Raw genomic sequence first — 23,667 nt, 5'->3', positions numbered from 1 at the left:
TGTTGCTTGTGATGGTGAAACATGAAACCTAAGGACTAAATGTCTTGTTTCTGTAAAGTAAATATTTTATCATTAAGTTGTGCAAACTTTTGTTGTTGACTGTAAAATTTTATGACATTGCAAAGTAGATGATGTCTAGTACACAACCCACTTCCATGAGTAGATAAGTGAGAAACACAAGCTTGGGGTTGTTTTTTTGACCTTTAATCATTCAAGACCTGGAAACTCAGTCTAGCCACGCTGAATGCCTGTGATACTCCACCTGAGACAAACAACTTGAAGCGTCATCTGCCCATACTGAACTGAGCACAGGACCATCGTAAGTAGCATGCAGTGGACCTTCTTCACAACATTTAGACTGCATTGAGGGTCTGTGATTTTATTTTATTTTGGTGCAGTGGTGGAAATCACAAACTACTATTATCAAAGTTTATGATATTTAGTACTGAGTTGTTATAGTTATTAGGTGGTTTGACTAATCATTTGAATTGAATGGGTTTAATCCAAACTTCAATAACTCAAAAACAAGTTGGCATATAAGTAAGGTCAACTTAGATGTAGCGGAAAGTTCAAGAATAAAAAGCTTAATGGCGCCGTTAAACAGCCAAGGTATAATTGTACACATTTAAATATTGAGACTAATATTCAAATAGTTGGGGCCCATAAAATGTATTTTACATTTACAACCCAGTAGAGGGTTTCTCTATCAGAACAGACAGGAAGTGAAACATCATTAGAAAGCTAGATCTGTTACCCATACCATATACCCCTCCCCCTTTTTATTTCTCTAAAAGCTACAAAATTCAAAGAGTAGAATCAGAGAAAAACCTACCGAAAGTATCCTGTATTAATTACACAGGGCCTTATGCTCTTCGTTAATATCTTTTATTGAACTCTTACTGTGTTGAATTTAAACCTGAGCTTCCAGTGTCCATTGAGGTAGACTTGCATAAACAGTTTTTACGATGCCTATCCCAAGAGGTCACACATGGCAGAGTTGGAAATGGGACACAGTCTCAAAGTCTCCCGATGCACATGTGTCTCAATGTGGCCAGGCTGTTTACTTCCACATCAGCCCACTGCTGGAGAGCGAAGGCACTGCAGCTGTGCGAGGAAATAAAGGTAATCTGCTCCATCATCACACCTGAGCAGGTTAGAATATGAAACAATACTCATAACTAGCACCAGGGACAGTGTGTCTTTAGTGTCCCACACAGGCAAGGGAGGACAGTCACTGATCCCTCAAATCATTTAGCTTTCACTTAAACGATCGTATCTCCTGTCTGCTTTAATCGAACTCATTGCTATACTGAGTTATAATTGTTTAATACATTTGTTCTACTTTGCTTAAGAACCCTTTCATAAGCAAGTGTGTGTATGTGTGTGTTACAGGTTTCACTCATGGTGAGCACTACTGGGAGATCGAGTTCCTGGAACCTCCATATGGCACGTCTGTGATGGTGGGAGTTGGTACCCAGAATGCACCTCTGCATGCAGATCACCAGTTCATCAACCTTATAGGTGAGAACTCCAGACAGGGGACATGCAGTGTGTGAGTGTGTGTGAGGGTACTTCGTGTACGTCGTTGGGAACAGTGGGGAACCGAATATGTGCATTGTTTTTCTCTAGGTATGGACGCTGAAGGTTGGGGTTTGTCATATAAAGGCGTTCTCTGGCACAACGGGAAGAGTAAGAAATACACAGAACCATTCTATGAGATAAACACAGTCATCGGGGTTCTGCTGGACTGCAGCGCAGGAACATTAACATTCTACCGCAACGGAGAGAACCTCGGCCTGGCCTTCTCTGACCTCACTCAGGTAATATGGAACTGTAATAGTCATGGCCATTATCACTAACTTTTTTAATTATTATGTTTCTGTGCTGCTGTTTAAGCTTATTATTATTATTATTATTATTAGACCCAAAATTTCTAAACGCTACCCCTCCTAGAGCTTTCAAGCTACATGCACCAAACTCATAGACCTTCAGCCTTAGTGTGTCAGACTTAGTGTGCTATGACTTTTCTAACTGATTGGAATTACGGTTTTCCCGTTACGGAAGCTCAAAGTGGCCAAAATTCCCATTGACTTCTACTGAAAATTTTGGACTGTTGTAACAACTAAACCTTTCAAGCTACATTCACCAAACTCAGCACAGCCCTACAAGCTGAGTGATCACAATGTATTTTTCCTAACTGATCGGACTTACAGCGGACAATCAAATATCCCAAAAAGTCCCGTACACTTAGACTGGCTGAATGTTCAGAGCCTGGCTCGGAATGTTCAAGATTTCAGACTCCATCTGTCAAAACTCACACACACACACACACACACACCTGTGTGCGCAGGGCCTGAAGCCCCTCTTCTCTCCCTCTCACTCTGTCAGTGTACCTGTAACAGAGACTCTCACTTCATCTATCTTTTTATCAGTGCCACACACTCTCTCCACCCATCTCTCTATCAGTCTACCAGTACCACACACACATACTCTCTCTCAATATTTCTTTCCATCAATCTACCTGTATCACTCACTCCTTCTGTCTTTCTACTAATAACACTCTCTCCATCTATCTACTTGTGTCACTCTCACTCCATCTGAATTTCTACTTGTATCACTCTATTTGTCATCTAACTTTCTACCAGTAACTGTCTGTCTGTCTTTGTCACCCTTTCTTCCTTTCTTTTTGTCTTTCAACTACAAACTATCTTCAAGCTTATGAATCAGTTTCAAACTTTCAGACGAGCTTTGTCAAGCCAACATTAAAGTTGTGATAACCTTTACCTAGCTAGTTAGAATTTGCATCCCCCCTCCCCCCCAACACACACAATAACCTGACCCTTACAACTCACAAGTGACACCTCTGTTCATTATTTAAAAAGTTATGTAACAACAATATAGCTAAATATCTTGTTTGTTTGCTTTGTTTTATTTTTTATGATACCATGTATTTGGTAGTAATGCAGTGTTGGCTTTTACTTCTGGGGCCTTACGTGTATGTATGTAACAGCATTAATGGTATAAAATAAACAGGAAACCACATGAAACCGCACTGCTTCGCCAAGCCAAATCAAAAGCAAGTAAGCATGTCTGGTTTCCTCGAGTGTGTGTAGTAAGCATTTTGAAAAGCTTTTTTTCACAAACTCATGACAGGCAGCTGAGATAAGAATTTGTGTATTTAGCACATTTTAGCTGTAGTGGTTACTAGGAAATCTTTGTACAAAACGTATCTAAATGCTCTAAAAGTATTATTCCATGTAGTGTAATCTCTATTTTACTTAACAGTTTATTACATTATTTGATTATTGAGTCACACTTGCTAATTTACTATATATCATATTCATTAAACCTTTTTGTTTAACAGAGTTGTATGCTGAGGTGTTTTTCTGCATTATCAGTGCTTCCTGGTTATGTTTGGTAGTGTGTGTGGATGTGTGTGTGTGTGGGTGTGATATTTTAAAAGCACTGCTCTGTGTGCAGGTTAGTGGTGCTTTGTATCCGATGGTGAGCTCCACAACCCCAGAGACCGAGCTGCAGCTGGGCATCAGATCATCTCGCCTCTCCTCCCTACAGGAACTCTGCATACACACCATCACACACTGCCTCAGCCCTGGATACACACATGCACTGCCCTTACCTACTGCATTATGTTGCCAAATATGCAACTACAACACAGACATATAACACCACACACTGTATACACAATATCACACACATGCTGTGCTGCTCATGCCTAATGCACTCATAGATACATGACCTGGGATTTGTTTTCATGTTTTCATCAATAAGCTGAGTAAAGCTATTAAACAATTGTTCGTATGACTTTGAAAGAAAATTCTAAATATAGCTTACAATTATGCATTCAGGTAACGATAACAACAAGCCAAATATTAAAGCTCCAAATACTGAACTGCATTTAATCCCTTTTATTTTAAGATCTTAATCATCTGAATTTATTCATTGATTACTGCAGGGCATACTACTATACAAACATGATCTATGTTCACAAAAACCCTCTACAACACTAAATACCACTGTATACATTTTATTACTCATATACCATTTATTACCACATTTACAAAAGTACTGTAGATCTGAAAAGAATTACACAAACAGTGAAGACGGAAGCTAAAACCTTCACACGGAAGAAAGCAGCTTTCCACCTAGAAAGTAGAAATACAGATATCCACAGCACAGGTGATCTGGATGGCACTGGGTTGAGATTTACAACAAAAAGGCACAAAGTTCACAGATCCGAGCAGAGGAAGGAGGCTCAAGTGGCTATAATCTATAACAACATAATCTAATGGCTAAAACTTCAATAAGGCACACAAACACATGGGCTTTGGGAAGGTTCACTGAACGTTTTAACTACTGTTATGCCAAAATGTACATACACAAATTGGAGGTTGATGTACATACACAGTAAACAATTACATTTCAATATGGAGGCATATGACACTGCACTGAGATCAAGTAAAACCCTGTTCATCCATGTGTGCATGGGTGGAGTCCTGCTCTGTTTCCTAAAAACAGCAAAGTGCATTATGGGTATTCTGTACCTTCTGGACACTTGCATATTGCGGTGCATTGTAGGGTTTCATGAATGCACAGGATATTTTCCACTAGACTTCAAAACTCACAAAATGGTGCACTACATAGTGACTAGGGACTGGATTTTAAACTTCATGAGAAAAAGCAAACCACTGTGCAAATATTTAGCCATCTTTCCCTACTACTGTGGAAATGAAATAGAGAATAAAGGCAGTTCCTTTCAGTAGAAAGCACCCTGTACTCAGCATGCAGGTGTAGTGCTCATGTTCGTGGAAACACAGGGAATGTTTCATGTCATTTTTTTTCTGTGTGAGAATAAACAGGATAATATATGGATGATATGGAATATGGAAAAGTTTCTTATTTAATACTGAGTCCCAGGTGTTCCAGCTCTGTTGTCTTTTATAGAACACTGAAAAAACAGCTAACAAGATTATTCAAGGCAAGTTTTCAAGAAAAAAAAAAAAAAAAAAAAGCAATTTTTGGGTAAACCTGTTAAGGATTTACAACTGAACAGCTGACTGAAATAAACCTACTTACTTCTTCTCTGTTCCTGAAGAGACAGAAAAGATCAAATGTTTTAGAAGAGGAAGTTCAAGACAGCTCAGACGTGTGGTTTTCAGTCAGTGCCACTTTCAATATTTCAAAAAAATCTAATCATTATCATGTTCACCATTAATAAGAATAAGCTGAGCCTCTGGGAAACCATGTGACTGACCGCAGGACACTGATGCCTACGCTCTGGTTCCAGCTGTACTGACTGATCTAGGATCAGCTCCCCTTGTCCTTATGATTGCTGTCAACTCAATACAAGACCCAGACACTGAATCCAAATCAGCACACGTTCATCTCTACTACATATGATAATGTACAGCAAATGTATGTGAAATATAGTATGCAGATGTTGTGTGGTATAACTATTTCAGACATTAAAAAACCTTAAGTCTCCTCTTCAGTCAGCATCAGACCACTATAGAAAAAAAGTATACAATAACACCAATACAGTAGAAAAGATTATACAAATAAGAAATGTAATAAAAATAAAGACTAACTGAGAACCTCTGAAGGTAAAAAAGAAAAAAGTGTTTCAAGTTTGAATATTAGTGCTTTATACTTTTCCATAGCTGTGACTATGGCTGATACAGGAAAGGACTTCTCTCTTGCACAGAAAAGCTTATACTCTGAATTATCCTCAAGTAATATCTACACAAAAAGGTCAAAATTACCTAAATAATCCCCCAGCGCGTAAAAAGAAACCTTAAAAAGTAAGCCACCTAGATGCGTATATTATATATCTAACGATAAAGAGCTGTATTTTTCCCCCGATAACCTGATCTTTACAAATCACATTAGGGTCCAAAAGTCCACAACTATTAGATTCTTAAAAAAATTATGTATGAATTATTTTCTTTAAAAAATGTTTTGTATGAAACCAATATATAGCTGAATATCCTCTTTGCTTTGTTTTATTTTTTCCAAATGATGACACCATTTATTTAGGAGACTAACGTCTCTTATTGACTCATCTCAGTTCTGCACATGCTCTGTGTTACCATCCCTACACTTGTTTTGACAAATGAAACATTTCTTGGTAGTGGACTCAGACTTTTGGAGCCTTCTGTAAATACATGGATGCATATGTGACTGATTTTGGCCCGAGAGCAGAGAAGTTATGTAAAATTTCTCTGCTTGACCAGTACCGTGACAATGATAACAGCTACGTGATCTCAACAGGATAAGCAGAAAAGACAAATTACTGATTGTCTGAAATTGCCCCAAAAAGAAAAAAAAAAGAACATATATTATAAGTATCCTGGAAAAACTCACCCTCACTCTCTTCAAATCCTGTACCTGCCACTTTCCTTCCTGCCACTCTCACTCATTTATCACACTCATGAATTTGGCAACACAAAGGAGAAAAGTACAATGGTGTGGATTTATATACAGAGGCAGGGCCACTGTTTTTCACTGGCTGAAAACGTCCTGGTGCAGGTCGAGCAGGACGCGGGTGAAGTTGTTGATTGGTCCGATGGAACTGAGAGTCATGGCGGCGTCCTGTGCCCACAGCAGATTGGGGCCGAACACCACAGCCAGGTTTGTGTTGGTCATCTTGTTTACCTCGCTCTCGGCCGACACCTACACCATAACAAACAACACCCCAAGCCCTAATGTAATCTTGAACGTGTAATTATAAACAATTATATAAATGTAATATAAATATAAAAAACTATTATATAAGAATAATGTTGAACAATAAACTGCTCAAATGTGCCGGGAACACCTCTATATAATATGTGCAGTACGCAATATTGCTGAGTTCAGCAATGAGAACAGCTCAGAGGTCAACAAGCATGAAAGAAGAGCAGTGGAGGAATAAAACACTCTGTCTTTTATGGCTTAAAACGCTCTTTGTATTACTCAGCAACTCTGGAACTGTGTTTTCATATTTGCTAGTGTTGAAAACAATGATGATTTAGAAGTGACAGGCCAACACTGTCTAGGAAGCATTTTTTTTCCTAATTAGTGTAAAATCATAAGAAATAGTTTTTCACTGAAATCCCTGCATGATGGGATGAATATCCAGAAAAATCTATTTGTGAGAATGTGAGAAGGACTGAAATAAAAGGGAATGTAGAAGGGATAATAATGTATAAGGGAATGTTCTTGTCACCACGTATTTTACTGACCTGAGCGAGGAACTGTACGAGGAAGCGCACCGATACATAGTTCTCCTCAGGAAGTGACATCAGCATGTTTCGGACGGTAACAGCTTGAGATGCACTGTCCACGCCTGACAAAAGGGGAAAAAAAAAAAAAAAAAAAACACACACACACACACACACACACACACACACACACACACACATAAACCATGCTTTTGGTGAGGGACAGAAAATGTGTATATACAGTATATACAGAAAATATGCCACCATCCTAAGTGTTTGTCCTTAGTCTGGGAGTTGGTGCTTTGAGATGCAGTGAGATGTGCTCAGTGCTGTGAGATGCAGTGAGATGTGCTCAGTGCTGTGAGATGGAGTGAGATGTGCTCAGTGCTGTGAGATGCAGTGAGACGTGCTCAGTGCTGTGAGATGCAGTGAGACGTGCTCAGTGCTGTGAGATGCAGTGAGACGTGCTCAGTGCTGTGAGATGGAGTGAGACGTGCTCAGTGCTGTGAGATGGAGTGAGATGTGCTCAGTGCTGTGAGATGCAGTGAGACGTGCTCAGTGCTGTGAGATGCAGTGAGACGTGCTCAGTGCTGTGAGATGCAGTGAGACGTGCTCAGTGCTGTGAGATGGAGTGAGATGTGCTCAGTGCTGTGAGATGGAGTGAGATGTGCTCAGTGCTGTGAGATGCAGTGAGACGTGCTCAGTGCTGTGAGATGCAGTGAGACGTGCTCAGTGCTGTGAGATGGAGTGAGATGTGCTCAGTGCTGTGAGATGGTGCAGTGAGACGTGCTCAGTGCTGTGAGATGCAGTGAGACGTGCTCAGTGCTGTGAGATGCAGTGAGACGTGCTCAGTGCTGTGAGATGGTGCAGTGAGACGTGCTCAGTGCTGTGAGATGCAGTGAGACGTGCTCAGTGCTGTGAGATGGTGCAGTGAGATGTGCTCAGTGCTGTGAGATGGTGCAGTGAGATGTGCTCAGTGCTGTGAGATGGTGCAGTGAGATGTGCTCAGTGCTGTGAGATGGTGCAGTGAGATGTGCTCAGTGCTGTGAGATGGTGCAGTGAGATGTGCTCAGTGCTGTGAGATGGTGCAGTGAGATGTGCTCAGTGCTGTGAGATGGTGCAGTGAGACGTGCTCAGTGCTGTGAGATGGTGCAGTGAGACGTGCTCAGTGCTGTGAGATGCAGTGAGACGTGCTCAGTGCTGTGAGATGCAGTGAGACGTGCTCAGTGCTGTGAGATGGAGTGAGACGTGCTCAGTGCTGTGAGATGCTGCAGTGAGATGTGCTCAGTGCTGTGAGATGCAGTGAGATGTGCTCAGTGCTGTGAGATGCAGTGAGACGTGCTCAGTGCTGTGAGATGGTGCAGTGAGATGTGCTCAGTGCTGTGAGATGGTGCAGTGAGACGTGCTCAGTGCTGTGCGATGGTGCAGTGAGATGTGCTCAGTGCTGTGCGATGGTGCAGTGAGACGTGCTCAGTGCTGTGAGATGCAGTGAGACGTGCTCAGTGCTGTGAGATGGTGCAGTGAGACGTGCTCAGTGCTGTGAGATGCAGTGAGACGTGCTCAGTGCTGTGAGATGCAGTGAGATGTGCTCAGTGCTGTGAGATGGTGCAGTGAGACGTGCTCAGTGCTGTGAGATGCAGTGAGACGTGCTCAGTGCTGTGAGATGGTGCAGTGAGACGTGCTCAGTGCTGTGAGATGGTGCAGTGAGATGTGCTCAGTGCTGTGAGATGGTGCAGTGAGATGTGCTCAGTGCTGTGAGATGCAGTGAGACGTGCTCAGTGCTGTGAGATGCAGTGAGACGTGCTCAGTGCTGTGAGATGGTGCAGTAAGACGTGCTCAGTGCTGTGAGATGGTGCAGTGAGATGTGATCAGTGCTGTGAGATGGTGCAGTGAGACGTGCTCAGTGCTGTGAGATGGTGCAGTGAGACGTGCTCAGTGCTGTGAGATGGTGCAGTGAGACGTGCTCAGTGCTGTGAGATGGTGCAGTGAGACGTGCTCAGTGCTGTGAGATGCAGTGAGACGTGCTCAGTGCTGTGAGATGGTGCAGTGAGACGTGCTCAGTGCTGTGAGATGGTGCTGTGAGATGTGCTCAGTGCTGTGAGATGCAGTGAGATGTGCTCAGTGCTGTGAGATGGTGCAGTGAGATGTGCTCAGTGCTGTGAGATGGTGCTGTGAGATGTGCTCAGTGCTGTGAGATGCAGTGAGATGTGCTCAGTGCTGTGAGATGGTGCAGTGAGATGTGCTCAGTGCTGTGAGATGGTGCAGTGAGACGTGCTCAGTGCTGTGAGATGGTGCTGTGAGATGTGCTCAGTGCTGTGAGATGGTGCAGTGAGACGTGCTCAGTGCTGTGAGATGGTGCAGTGAGACGTGCTCAGTGCTGTGAGATGCAGTGAGACGTGCTCAGTGCTGTGAGATGGTGCAGTGAGACGTGCTCAGTGCTGTGAGATGGTGCAGTGAGACGTGCTCAGTGCTGTGAGATGGTGCAGTGAGACGTGCTCAGTGCTGTGAGATGGTGCAGTGAGACGTGCTCAGTGCTGTGAGATGGTGCAGTGAGACGTGCTCAGTGCTGTGAGATGGCGCAGTGAGACGTGCTCAGTGCTGTGAGATGGCGCAGTGAGACGTGCTCAGTGCTGTGAGATGGCGCAGTGAGACGTGCTCAGTGCTGTGAGATGGTGCAGTGAGACGTGCTCAGTGCTGTGAGATGGTGCAGTGAGACGTGCTCAGTGCTGTGAGATGGTGCTGTGAGACGTGCTCAGTGCTGTGAGGTGCAGTGAGACGTGCTCAGTGCTGTGAGATGGTGCAGTGAGACGTGCTCAGTGCTGTGAGATGGTGCAGTGAGACGTGCTCAGTGCTGTGAGATGGTGCAGTGAGACGTGCTCAGTGCTGTGAGATGGTGCAGTGAGACGTGCTCAGTGCTGTGAGATGGTGCAGTGAGACGTGCTCAGTGCTGTGAGATGCAGTGAGACGTGCTCAGTGCTGTGAGATGGTGCAGTGAGACGTGCTCAGTGCTGTGAGATGGTGCAGTGAGACGTGCTCAGTGCTGTGAGATGGTGCAGTGAGACGTGCTCAGTGCTGTGAGATGGTGCAGTGAGACGTGCTCAGTGCTGTGAGATGGTGCAGTGAGACGTGCTCAGTGCTGTGAGATGGTGCAGTGAGACGTGCTCAGTGCTGTGAGATGGTGCAGTGAGACGTGCTCAGTGCTGTGAGATGGTGCAGTGAGACGTGCTCAGTGCTGTGAGATGCAGTGAGACGTGCTCAGTGCTGTGAGATGGTGCAGTGAGACGTGCTCAGTGCTGTGAGATGGTGCAGTGAGACGTGCTCAGTGCTGTGAGATGGTGCAGTGAGACGTGCTCAGTGCTGTGAGATGGTGCAGTGAGATGTGCTCAGTGCAGTGAGATGGTGCAGTGAGACGTGCTCAGTGCTGTGAGATGGTGCAGTGAGACGTGCTCAGTGCAGTGAGATGGTGCAGTGAGACGTGCTCAGTGCTGTGAGATGGTGCAGTGAGATGTGATCAGTGCTGTGAGATGGTGCAAAGCGATTGTCTGCTCACTGTGAAAGTTGACGACATCATTGTAGAGCTTGTACGTAAGCAGAGGTTCTGGCAGCTCTCTGAGGAACGTCTTCAAGATGACCGCGGCTAAGTGTACATCGTCCATCTCAAAGAAATTCACCTTCTCACCTAGACCATGTACACACAGACACACACACACCCTAAAATTCAATATTTACATTACAGCACTTCCCTTTAAAGCAAATATTAGAGATTAATAAAACTGTAAAAGAAGTGCCTGTGCCCAGTTAATGCACTGTTTAAAAAGCGGAATGCTTAAAGAGCAGATTCTCAGTAGTATTATGACAGTACCTGAGTTGTATTTCTGTTGGATGTTCTTCACCAGACTCACGTTAGCAGAGCGCCGGAATATCCCCTCTGTTTGCAGACCTGAGAGATGGTTCAGGGAGCAAGAAGAGGAACATTAATTGAATAAAAATACAACTACAAAGCTTGATTATACATGAGCAAACCTGTACCTAATTGTGAGTGAAGTCTTACAGTATTACAAAACCATAAACTTCTCTTTACAAATCACAGGGATGGGCTCCTAAACATGGATTAAGCCTAGTCTTTCCACTGTTTGTTGTGAAACACCAGTGGAATATCTGTTATCTCTATAAACTTAGTCTTGTGTCTTCATGTGGAAGATCAATCCATGAACATTTTCATATAAAAATGTTTATTTCTGAATAACAGAATTTCGGCAAACTAGTCTCAACATGTAAACATGTAATTGCAGAAAATTTTGCACACCCTTTTCCTGCAGGAAAGTGATGGTATCTCGCATCACCAGCGGAATCCCGTCCGAGTCTGCACCCCTGTCTCTCAACCTAAACACAAACACAAAGCACGCAACTTTATACTTATCCCATAACCCATAACCCATGAAGCTGCTTCTACAAAACAACATACGCTACAAGATCAACTATTAGTGATCATTTAGTGAGCTTGTGATCATCTTCACGGTCATTATAGTTCTTCTAGATTATATTGTAGCAGTAGAATAAGAATCATTACACAGAGCCTGCTATTAAAGAAGTTTGCTCTCAATGACACTGCCATGACAAGAGCTAACGATAGTAATATATATAATAAGTATATATATAATAAGAATAAAACATGATGAGATGTGCTGTTATAGGAAAAATAATCAACAATGTGGTGAGGTAATGTACTCCAGGGCCAGGGTTGGGAACCTGTGACTTACATTATAGCAGCTACACTATATGGCCAAAAGTTTGTGGACACCTGACCATCACACTCATATATGGTTCTTCCCCAAACTGTTGCAAGTTGGAAGCACAGACTTGTATAGGATGTCTTTGCACAAAACGAGGTCTCCTCGCCTGACATTGGTGCCTGAGCTCACTAAAGCCCTTGTTGCTTCATGGGCACAAATCCCCACAACCACACTTCAAACTCTAGAGGAAAGCCTTCTCAGAAGAGTGGAGGATATTATAACAGCAAAAGGGGACTAAATCTGGAATGGGATGTTCAAAAGCACATATGAGTGTGATGGTCAGGCGTCCACTTTTGGCCATATAGTGTATAACCTGCAGTTCCTTCACCAACCACTTTTCTCTCTCTCTCTTGACGTTAATAAGACAAAAAAATGCAACTTGTCAAGTTACCAAGAAACCACAAAACACAAATTCCTCTATCCTGGAGATTTTTCTATGACAGAAAACTTTCTGATTATTACAAAGCACTGACAGTGGAGACTCCTTCCATAAATGTTAAATAAACATCTCATAACAAAGCTTCACCATCAATGATTATTCTTTGTTAAATAGCAACACTTTTATTATTAGCCTTAGAATAAGTGAAGAGTGTGCTATACAAGTTATTACTGTTAAAAAAAGGTACATTAATATAAACCTGTGATTTGCCACGACTACAGTCAGCTGCTGTTATAGAAAATTAATCAACACCTTCTGACAATTCAGATTCAAGGAGCCGAAAGCACCGTGGTATGAATATATGTAATTAATATATGTAATAAATACATGTACATGTTTATCCAGTACACATACACATAATGAGTATAAGTAATAAAGTTCACTAAGCCACTCACACTGAAAGCGGCACTCCGAACTGCTGGAAGGGGAGAGGAGGGCTGTGAGCAGGAGAAATTGAGCCAGGTACCACAGACGGCTTCAGGTTCATACGGATTTTATCATCATACCTGTATTCAGACAAAAAAAAGGGAACCATCATGTCCAATCCTGTAAACAGGATGTGTATGTATGGTAATGCCATAGAGCATGTGTATGGTGTGTAGAGTCTTACTCTCTGACTCGACTGGGAATAACAAGCTGATCACACTTCACTATCTCCTCCAGTTCACTCAGGTAGTTCACGTAGTGGACCTTACGGCCAAATTTGAAGCTGTGGACCAAACACACACACACACACACACACACACACACAAACACACACAAACACCTGTAAGACCCGGTCTACTGTAGTCTATGCTTATGCAGCATATTTAAATATATTTATATGTACTACATGTGAATAATGTGTGTACATAAAAGGAATAAGCATACAGCAAGTCTTTAGATATTACACTTGTGTATTTACAATGTAGGTGGAGTGTATTTAGTGTTGACCTGATCAGTGGTTTGAAGAAGATGAGGACAGTTCTGATAAACATGGTGGGATGAACAATGTAAAATGCCTTAATGTTCTTCTTATACCTGATAAAGACACACAGAATTAACTTCACCATATGTTCTGTATATATCCAGAATTCACACAATGCTATGAATAGGTACGCATGTATATATAATGTGTACATCATCAGTTTAGGTTCCTCTTTCCTATCTAACAAAACTCACTACATACAGTCAGGTCCATAAGTATTTGCACAGTGACACAATTTTGGTAATTTTGCCTCTGTACACCACCACAATGGATTTTAAATGAGGCAATCAGGATGTGATTCATGAGTCTCTTCATTTTCACAGGCTCAAAAGTAATTGTAGAAACTAACAATCATAAATATTAGGATTATTTTTAATACTTGGATGCAAATCCTTTGCAGTCAATGACTGCCTGAAATCTCGAATCCATGGACATCATCAAATGCTGAGTTTCCTCCTTTGGGATGCATTGCCAGGCCTTTACTACAGCTGCCTTCAGTTGCTGCTTCTTTGTGGGTCTTTCTGCCTTCAGTTTTATCTTCAGTAAGTGAAAATCATGCTCAACTGGGTTGAAGTCATCAGACATTTAAGAACATTCCACTTCTTTGCCTTATGAAGCTCTTGGTTTGCTTTTGCGGTACTTTTTGGGTCATTATCCATCTGTACTCTGAAGCACCGTCCTATAAGTTTGGCAGCATTTGACTGAATCTGAGCAGAAAGTATAGCTCTATACACTTCAGAATTCATCCTGCTACTTCTATCAGCAGTGACATCATCAATAAACACCAGTGACCCAGTTCCATTAGCTGCCATACATGTCCATGCCATAACACTGCCTCCACATGTTTGACAGATGATGTGGTATGCTGTGGATCATGATCCCCTCCTTTCCTTCTCCATACTCTTCTCTTTCCATCAATCCGGTACAAATTAATCTTACATTAGAACCGGGCAGGCTTTTTTTTCAAGAGTTTTTCTTTTTTTTTTTTTTTTTTTTTTTAAAGCAAAGTCTAATCTGACCCTTCTGTTCTTGAGTCTTACCAGTGGGTTGCATCTTGAGCTAAAACCTCTATATTTACATTCATGAAGGTGTCTCTTGATTGTAGAATTTGACAAATTATTATATGTCTACCTCCTCCAGAGCGTTCTTGACTTGGCTAGATGTTTTGAAGGGGGTTTTCTTCAACAAAGAAATAATTCTGCAATCATCCACTTTAGTTTTCTTCTGTGGTCTTCCACGCCTTTTAGTGTTGCTGAGCTCACCAGTGCATTCTTTCTTTTAAAGAATGTACCAATTGATTTGGCCAATTGATTGATTTCTGCTATCTCTCTGATATCTCTCTGTTTTTTCAGCCTAATGATGGCCTCCTTCACTTTTGTGAAGTTGCATATTCTAAATCTGTCATCAGATAACGAGGAAACAGGCTACACCTGGCCATTAAACTGGTTATCAGTCAATTGTCCAATTACTTGAGCCTGTGAAAATGGAGGTACTCTGTAAAAAATGGCTGTAATTCCTAAACGGTTAATGCAGTATTTCTTATAAAATCCCTTGATTTAAAACTGAAAGTCTATGCTTCAATCATGTCTTGATTACTTCATTTCAAATCTATTGCGGTAGTGGACAGAGGCAAAATTACAAAAATTGTGCAAATACTTATGGACCTAACTGTATAGAGAGGCTCAGTCAGCGAGATGTGATGGTGACCTACTTTCTTTCAAACTCGCGGTAGGCATCTCGTAGCCAGCTGAGGGACAACTTGTTCTCACTGGTCATGCCATGGTGGAAGTAGATCAGTGTGTAATCACTCTCCACATACTTATCCAGGGTCTGTTTCAGATACCTGCAATTCCACAGTTCATATCAGACAGTGATATCTCAGTAGTTAATGCTCTGTGTTAGTGATTAGAAGATTGTGAGCTCAGTTCCCAGGGAGCCACTGTCAGGCTTTTCACTGCTATATAAGGAACAAAATGCAATGGGGTGTGCTGTTACAGGAAAATAATCAACGACACGGTGGTGTCATGTGGCCTGCTGTGAAGCATTATTTTCCTGTAACAACACATCACGCTACACGTCATACTTTTAATCGTTTATAGTTACTTTTAAAGACATTCTGCGAAACAAGTTAGTTCCTATTATCACTTACGTTATAGCAGCTATTAACTGTTGCTCCCTCACCAGTCTCTCCTACTTCCTCTTTCTCTTCACACAAAAATATAGCTTGTCATACTACCGAGAACCCACAAAGTCCTTTGTCCTCAAGACTCTCCCATGGCAGAAAACTTACTGTTACAAAGTGCTCGCATCCGAGAATCCTCCCAAAAATGCTTAAAAAGTGTCTCTTTATAGAATGCGTTGACAAATCAATGATTTGCCGTGCTGTTACAGAAAACAAATCAACACCTTCTGACAAGTCAGATTAAAGAATTCAGCAGTGTTGTGGTATAAATCACTGTATTCCACCTCACTCCTGTCTTACTTTCAGATAAATATATATTATATATAAATATATATATATATATATATATATTCTGTTCATAAACAGGGGTGGACAAATCATAAATTGATTAACTAGCCTACTGGGCAAATAAATGCTCTAGTAAGCTTATCATTCTGAGTGTGTAATATTTATAGAAACAGTGTGGAGTTTGTTCCTCTTTAAAGGAACGTGTTCTACAGTGTAACTGCAAACCAGCAAGCACTTCAGAGGAAGTGTTATTTCCGCACAGTCAGAAATAGTCAGAAGAAAAAATAACTAGAACTTTATATATACTATATATACATTTATATACATTAGTGATTCAATTGAAGAAAACTGAACAGTTTAAATGACAGACGCTTACATCAGTAACATGTGGTGGTTTAGCTGATGTTGCGGAGGCATGCGACACGCGTTGAACACTATCACTTTTCGGCCAAAGTTATCATCACCTGCACAGAATACGGATAGAAGAGAGAGAGAGGGGGGAAGGCAAGGAAAGTTCTGAGTTAATGATTCCTGTTTATTGCTTGCTTTCTACAGTAACACATATATAATTGATGGCTCACCTGCCACTTCCACTATTTGATGTCTTGCAATATCATAAAAGGGATCATCCCATGCCATGTGAGATCCATCACTGAGACTCTTAATATCTGTAGCTACACAGCAGAAAGGGATATAATATTAAAGTTAATTTGTGCAAAAATACAGCTAAATGAAAACACTCAACACAGAGACACATCCTGCGCAATGAGCTATGAAGACACTTTATCACCTTGCAAAACTGTGCACATAGATCCCTTTAAGACACTTGATTTTCTTGCATGTAAATCCCAATGTTAGCGCATCATCAGAAGAAAGACAGGGGCAGATTGTCTCAATATCTCCTCTATTCTTATTTAAAAGAACACTCTAGTGTTTTTCAATCTAGTCTCTGTCCACTGCCTCTGTGGAGTATAGGTGAATACCAAGGACAAGAATTTCCATATGTGATGCTATAGTGAAAGGGGAAAAACTGTTTAACTCAAAGCACACTTATCTCTGAAGTCTAAGGGTAGTTGAATTGTATCAATTAATGTTTAAACTACACAGTGTTCATGATAAAGGTCTTAGGATAAGACATTATGCAGCTTTATTCCATGCTCAAATTATACAGATATATGACTTACTTTGGACTGAAGAAATCGTAAAAATGTAAATGAAATTATTTATTGGCTGAAGTCAGTTTGAGTAAACGTTTCCTGTTTTTTCATAAGTACAGGAAATGCTGAAACTAATCTCTGTTGTAATCGCACATGATACAGATGTTTTAGTTTTTTGTTTTTTTTTTTACAGTAATACAGTAAGAAAGTGCTTTTAAAGAAATCCACATGGAATTTTTGGGTACCATACTGACGTAACCTTCCCACTGCTTCCACTAGTTGATGAATAAAGGAATATGTGTGAATGTTTTACTCAAGCAAACAAATGTGCTGCCAGTGGAACATTCACATGCATTTAGACACGCAGCTCCTGAGGAAGTCTAAACGACATCTAGCAAATTCTGAGCAAGCGCTGATGATGTGATTGCATGATAATACAAAGCCCAAGCGGGTAAAAGTGTCATGGAGATGATAAAATGTTAGAATCTATTATTTTCATTTATCCTACATGAGCTGATTCAGGAACACAGTGGATAAGAGCTTATTTCCCCTGGCACTGCTGGACCCTTACCCCGTGCTCACACTGGCAATGACGCAACGCAAAAAAGTGGCCGGAGGTCATTTATGTTCGAAGCACGTTGTCTTTTGCTATTGTCATTCTATGCTAGCGATGCAAATCGGGCAGGGAGAGTGACGCGAAACATTTGAGTTGAACTTTTTGCAAATTACCAGCGAAGTAAGCGAGAGTACAGCTGGCACTTTACATGCTTCAAGATATTCGCTGGTGTTTCCTAATAATATAATAATAAATGTCATATTTATGTTGGATAATTAAACATCATTTTAAGTGTGTTCGTTAAAAATATATCCAGTGTACCAGTGATAACACAAATGACCTGAATTCAGCCTCGCAAACAAAATAGCTATTATTTTTGGAATTTTACTTTATTATTGCACAAAGAGACAGTAACACAAGCATGTGTGTTTTTTTGTTTCCACATGCTTGTTCTTACTTGCAGCTAGCTGATGATAGTTGCTAAGCTGCGTTCACTGTTTTATTTGGATACATTAAACAACCCCGTCAAACATCGCGCAAAGCAAAATATTGTTTTTGGTTCTTTCGGTCATGAGTAGACTCACTGCACAGATGCACTTCCATATGGGGAAGACATCTGACCTGGTGTCAAATTGGTGGTTTTGTTTATGGTCTTGTGTGGATATGGCACTAGCCTGGTATTACTAATCGGCAGTAAACCAAAGATAGGAACAATCACTAGGGAACAGAGTGATGTGAGGCAAAAAGGTTTCCTCTAGTTTAAATAACAATAACACTGAACTCAGCTGGCAACATCACCACGTAGGCCTACAACTAATCACACACAGCAAAATGAAATCTTCTGATTTAGGTCAGCGGTACATGTAATGCTAATTACACTGCTGTGATCTGCTGCAGGTTCACAATGCATGAAAACATGACAGCCAAAAACAAACTATGATTAATTGTTTAAAGCAGTGGTAACACTCACCAGACTTGCTGACGCTGACGGGGTCATCCTGTGGCCACTGCTTTTCTGGCACCAGTTTGAGCTGGTCGAGAGCCGCACTGGGAGAATCGTCTCCCCCCAGCTCATCATGCAGATCCACCAGCAGGTCTGAGGACATGACTGTCCTCTATAACACCACACACAGAGACCTGCCAAACACACAATAATATACACAGACTGCACATAAAGATACACTTTATCATCACCCGATTTCACTTTCTCCAGAAGGGCTACAGGACAATGACTAAAATTATAACCATGATTATTTTGCTCAGTTGAAATCATGAATATCCCAATTATGTAGTCAGTCTAGGAACAAATGTTTGATTTTTTAAAAAGAATTTATCTAATTTTAAAAGATTTTTTGCATAATTATATGCCTAAATGGATTTAAATGTACAAATCCTTGACCCAAAACAAGATTCCGTAGTTAAGATTCCTACGTTCCTTATTCAATCTTTCAAATAAACACAGCGGTATTCATAAATAAATACCCCACCAGAGTGTGATGCGATTGTTCAGACAGTTAAATCATATGAATAGATGGCTCACGATTGAATGATTTAAGTTAAAAAAAAAACCCCAACATATTATAACGGTGGCCAATGCACTTTAGCTCAGTTTGCTGATTTGAATAATGTTTAACAAAGACAAAAATTGTGATCACAATTAAAATTTGATTAATTGCAAAAACTAGCATGAAAAACTGTTTCAGTCATATCAGATAACTGTCAAACTATCACTGGCACACACCCATGCATGCACTCGTACACACACAAACAATTTATTTATATCCACTCAGCAAAGCAGTAGTACAGAACATAAATAACAGAGGTGTAGCCCACAGAAAAATACATCATCCTACAGTTAAAATGGACTATACTGATATTTATCAGGGGTATAAATAGCAGCGCCTTCTCCATATATGACAGCTGTCAATGATAGGAGGCACTGAACAGTATTTTGCTAGCCGTTTACCTCCTGATGACCCGTCTATGGACATGACACAGGCTGCTGAACAAAAGACCAAAAGTCTACACTTACAGCCGAGCTCGGAGACGTTATTCACAAGCGGTTGGTACCTGATAACCTTAGTCCTGAAGGCTTCCTCAAGCCAAACATGCAGCCTACCTCTAGAACAAATGCCTGTCTGAACTCTTCATTTACAACAACAACATCTGGTGTATTAGCAAAGAGATCTGCAAAAGTTAATGAATCATTGTTACAGAGGATGTACATCACAGGTTTGTACTTCACAGGAATGCTTGCACATGCACAGCAATGCTTACACGGAAGAAGGTAAATGGATTGATAGAATAGTAGACCTCATAAGAACTATCAAACACACACACACATATATTCCAACAGGAACAGTAGGACAGGTGCAACGCAGCTGGCTCTTCACTCACCCACTGGTGAATGGAGCCTTTATTAAGCTTCTTCAAATCCACAAACTAATAATGTTGCTGTTCATAGCTCACTTCTGTGTCACACACATATATACACACACACACACACACACACACACACACGGGCAATCAAGCTGCTATATATATATACACAGGATGACAAGTGGTAAAATCTTTGCTGAGTTTTTCTAATTCAGTGAAAGGCAGGTCTGCAGTGCAGAAACCACACGGCTAGGTGTGAGCTTTTAAAACATCATTACAGCTTCGATGTAGCGTCTATGCATTCCAAAATAACATGATTATTCTAGAAAAACAACACATCCTATTAAAACAAAAAATGTCTCTGGGAACATGAGCTGCATACTGTAAGTGTGTTGCTGCCAAAAAAAGCAGAAACCCATTCCAAATCTGCAGAAAGTGTGTGTGTGTGTGTGTCTAGCCGTAAGCAGTGGCTAGATTCAGATACTGATCTGCTGTGACATTTGGCTTCTTTATATATCGTGACTGGGATATGTGTGTGTGTGTGTGTGTGTGTGTGTGTGTGTGTGTATCCGAAGCACAGCATGAAGGTTGCTGAGGCAGAAACAGCATCTTCACACATCAACACTTCATGTCTCGCCATTACAGAAGAACTGGCGCAGCTCGAATATGAGCACAGATCTATAACTGGTGCTTCACAGGCCACAAAAATACTACTAGAATGTGAAAGACAAATAGTTTAGATCAATCTTTGTGAACTTTAGATCAATCTTTGTGAACTTGTATGCAAACCATTTTACACAACCACCCTGCGGTTTTCCATTTCCAGGTCTTTATGTTTACTTCCAGCGTACAAACTGCTATCTAATATGTAAAGAATACAGCATGACAAGGCATGCGGTTATAGGAAAATAATCAACAATGGGGTGGGGATGGACGAAGTGACCTGATGTGAAGTGAAGTGACCTGATGTTGATTACTTTCCTATATCGGCGCATCCTGAAACGTTTTATTCCCCTTACACCACAGCAGTTTGCCAATAATTTCTATTTGTATTTATTAATAAGCAACATTATCCTTTTTAACCCTTTATAGTTATATTTGAAATTGTGGAACGCCTATGAAACAACATTATGTTATATATTATGATATGTTATAAACAGTCATGGTGCACTTCCTACTCGCTCTCTTCTCTCTCTGTCCTGAAGACGTACCTGTGATCGAAACCTTACTGACTGTTACAAAGCACTGACACTGGAGACTCCTTCCATAAATGTTAACTAGACATCTCCTTACAGAAAACTTGACCATATCAGTGATGAATTATGCGTTTTTATACACCCTGCAGCCAAACAATAAGATGCTACAACTGCCTTTTTACACCAGTGATATTAAGGCTATGCAAAATTCATAGGTTTTTTTCTTTTCTTTTTTCACTGCAATACATGACTACACCCTGGAGCATTCGGGGTCAAGTCTCAGTCTCTCGACATTTATTTCAATACTTCAATACTACATGTACAGCCACTTCAGCACTCAGAAGGAAACAAAAAGAACGTGATGTGTCTGATATCATCCCTTCCATCATGGACATCATCATGCAAACCCAGACAGTCTGTTTAGAAGTGTTTGGCATTGAGAGTTACACACAGTCTTGTACCCCTTCGGTGTGACTCAGAGGTGTTTATCAAAGCATGACATGGCCAAGAGCCATCTTGTGTGAATGAATGTTTGGTTTCAGATCTCACAGAGAAGTGCAGCTCCTACAGTTTACAGCGAAGGGGATAGATAAAAAGTAGTAGTACTTTCCAAAACAACAAAATGTCAAACAATACAAAACTTAAACCTTTCACACTTTATTTAAATAGAATAACACTACATTCTCTCTGTACACTACACCCACGATGTATGCTACATCCCCTGCTGTACACGACACCCCCAGCCGTACACTACATCCCCTGCTGTACACTACTGTATATCCCTGCCCACAGACTTGGATGAGAAATTCACATCTGCCTCTTGTAAAGCTTGAGCACCAACAGTTACGCCTTCATAAATACACTAACTGTTTTTATGAAGTGCTAGCAAACTGCACCTGGATAAAGTGGTTAAAGATGAATGGATGATGGACGGGATCTATACTGAGTGTGTGTGTGTGTGTGTGTGTGTGTGTGTGAATTGTTTTTACAGTTAGAAGTGGCCCTGACTGTACTGTACAACAATTGGGAACCCCAAACTTAAAAAAGTAAATAAATAAACAAATAAATAATAATTAAAAAAAATTCCCAAGGATTATTTTTCACAAGTTTTCACGCAAGCTTATTACGATGTACAAAAATATATATAAAAAATATATATATAATTTAATATATACAGAAAAACAGAAAAGGTAGAAGCCACAGTACACTCAGAGCTTTGGTACTGGTATCAAATTGAAAATGTAGAAAATGTGGAATATTTAGCTTTTGCCATAATACGGTTTTGATATTGTGTGTGAATTATGATACTGTGATAATCTTTCAGACAAACCTGCTTTTTTTATAGACTTTTATAGACTGACTGGTCATTTTTGATGTCCAGAATAGTGTGTGTGTGTATATATATATATATATATATATATATATATATATATATATATATATATATGATGTGAGATATTCATGCACTTCATATTTTCTTCAGTATTTCCTGTAGTTGTTGCAGAAGAGAAGCGGTTATGAAGAAACTACACACACTGTACTGCACTCACACACAAGCGACAGTGTGTATGTATGTGTGTATGTGTGTGTGTGTGTTGTGTTGTGTTATTATGAGAATAGCAGCACAAAGCCGAGCTGCAGAGACTCAGCAGTTTGCTAGCAGGACCTGTAGGTGTGTTTTTCATGCCTAAGACTTGTGCTCGGTGGGGAAAACAGCAGCCACTGCGCTTTTACTGGCTTCATGTTGTTTACTTTTTGCTCTAACTGCACATGGAGCCATGAAGTGTACAGATGCTAGCTTTAACTCTCTGTCATCATCATTCCCTATTCAGACACTCTGAATCAGGCTAAACAGCTTAACGCTAGCTAGCAACCTGCTTCTGTTTAACTGTATACTTCATGTTAAAGCAGCTACAGCACTTCTCCTCTTCCTGCGAACAGCAGATAATAAATACTGCACTGAAAGCCTTACTCTAATAATAAAAGCCCGAATGAAAGCTTTACCTGACACTCGGAGATTTCACAGCTGTGCCACTTCAGCTACTCACCCAGCACTTCCGGTTAGAGACTGTCAACATGTCCTCCATCATAAAAGCCCCAATTTCAACACACGACTGGGTGACTTTTTAAAAATAAATAAATAAATAAATAAATAAATAAATAAATAAAATTAAATTAAATAAATAGATAAATAAATAAATTTAAATAAAATAAATATCAAAGTATTATAGTTTGCATTGGAGTTAACAGATTATCTGCATTTAAGTAAAGCATGAATATCATTACTCCACTGTACAGAAACAAATTCACAAATTGAACATTTTTTTTTTTGGGTTGTGTGTATTTTGTTCTCTGTACAAAAATAAATAGATTTGAACGAAACAGAATATTTCTGTATTATTATTATTGTTGTTGTTGCTGTTGTTGTTGTTGTGACACTCATTCACACAGTATAAACAATCCACCTGCATGTATTTTTGGAAGGTGGGA

General features: G+C 40.6%; 2 protein-coding genes across 2 annotated transcripts; one reads left to right on the top strand and one right to left on the bottom strand.

Annotated features, from left to right (window-relative positions):
• Positions 1-405: 405 nt before the first annotated feature.
• Positions 406-4,895, top strand: si:dkey-23n7.10 (SPRY domain-containing SOCS box protein 3). Its single transcript, XM_026946740.3, has 4 exons — positions 406-1,122; positions 1,393-1,521; positions 1,630-1,820; positions 3,481-4,895. Exons 1-4 carry the CDS (start codon positions 966-968, stop codon positions 3,682-3,684), a joined length of 681 nt encoding a protein of 226 aa, XP_026802541.1. The 5' UTR covers positions 406-965; the 3' UTR covers positions 3,685-4,895.
• Positions 4,030-23,262, bottom strand: arhgap1 (Rho GTPase activating protein 1). Its single transcript, XM_026946739.3, has 13 exons — positions 23,182-23,262; positions 18,573-18,739; positions 16,471-16,563; positions 16,266-16,353; positions 15,131-15,262; positions 13,386-13,472; positions 13,063-13,161; positions 12,848-12,958; positions 11,527-11,603; positions 11,083-11,160; positions 10,771-10,899; positions 7,242-7,345; positions 4,030-6,690 (listed from the first exon to the last, which is right to left on the bottom strand). Exons 2-13 carry the CDS (start codon positions 18,706-18,708, stop codon positions 6,520-6,522), a joined length of 1,305 nt encoding a protein of 434 aa, XP_026802540.1. The 5' UTR covers positions 18,709-18,739; positions 23,182-23,262; the 3' UTR covers positions 4,030-6,519.
• Between the last annotated feature and the right edge of the window lie 405 nt (positions 23,263-23,667).

Source organism: Pangasianodon hypophthalmus, chromosome 25 (assembly GCF_027358585.1).
Source record: "Pangasianodon hypophthalmus isolate fPanHyp1 chromosome 25, fPanHyp1.pri, whole genome shotgun sequence".
Taxonomy (NCBI): domain Eukaryota; kingdom Metazoa; phylum Chordata; class Actinopteri; order Siluriformes; family Pangasiidae; genus Pangasianodon; species Pangasianodon hypophthalmus.
This window is presented reverse-complemented; position numbering and strand designations above follow the sequence as displayed.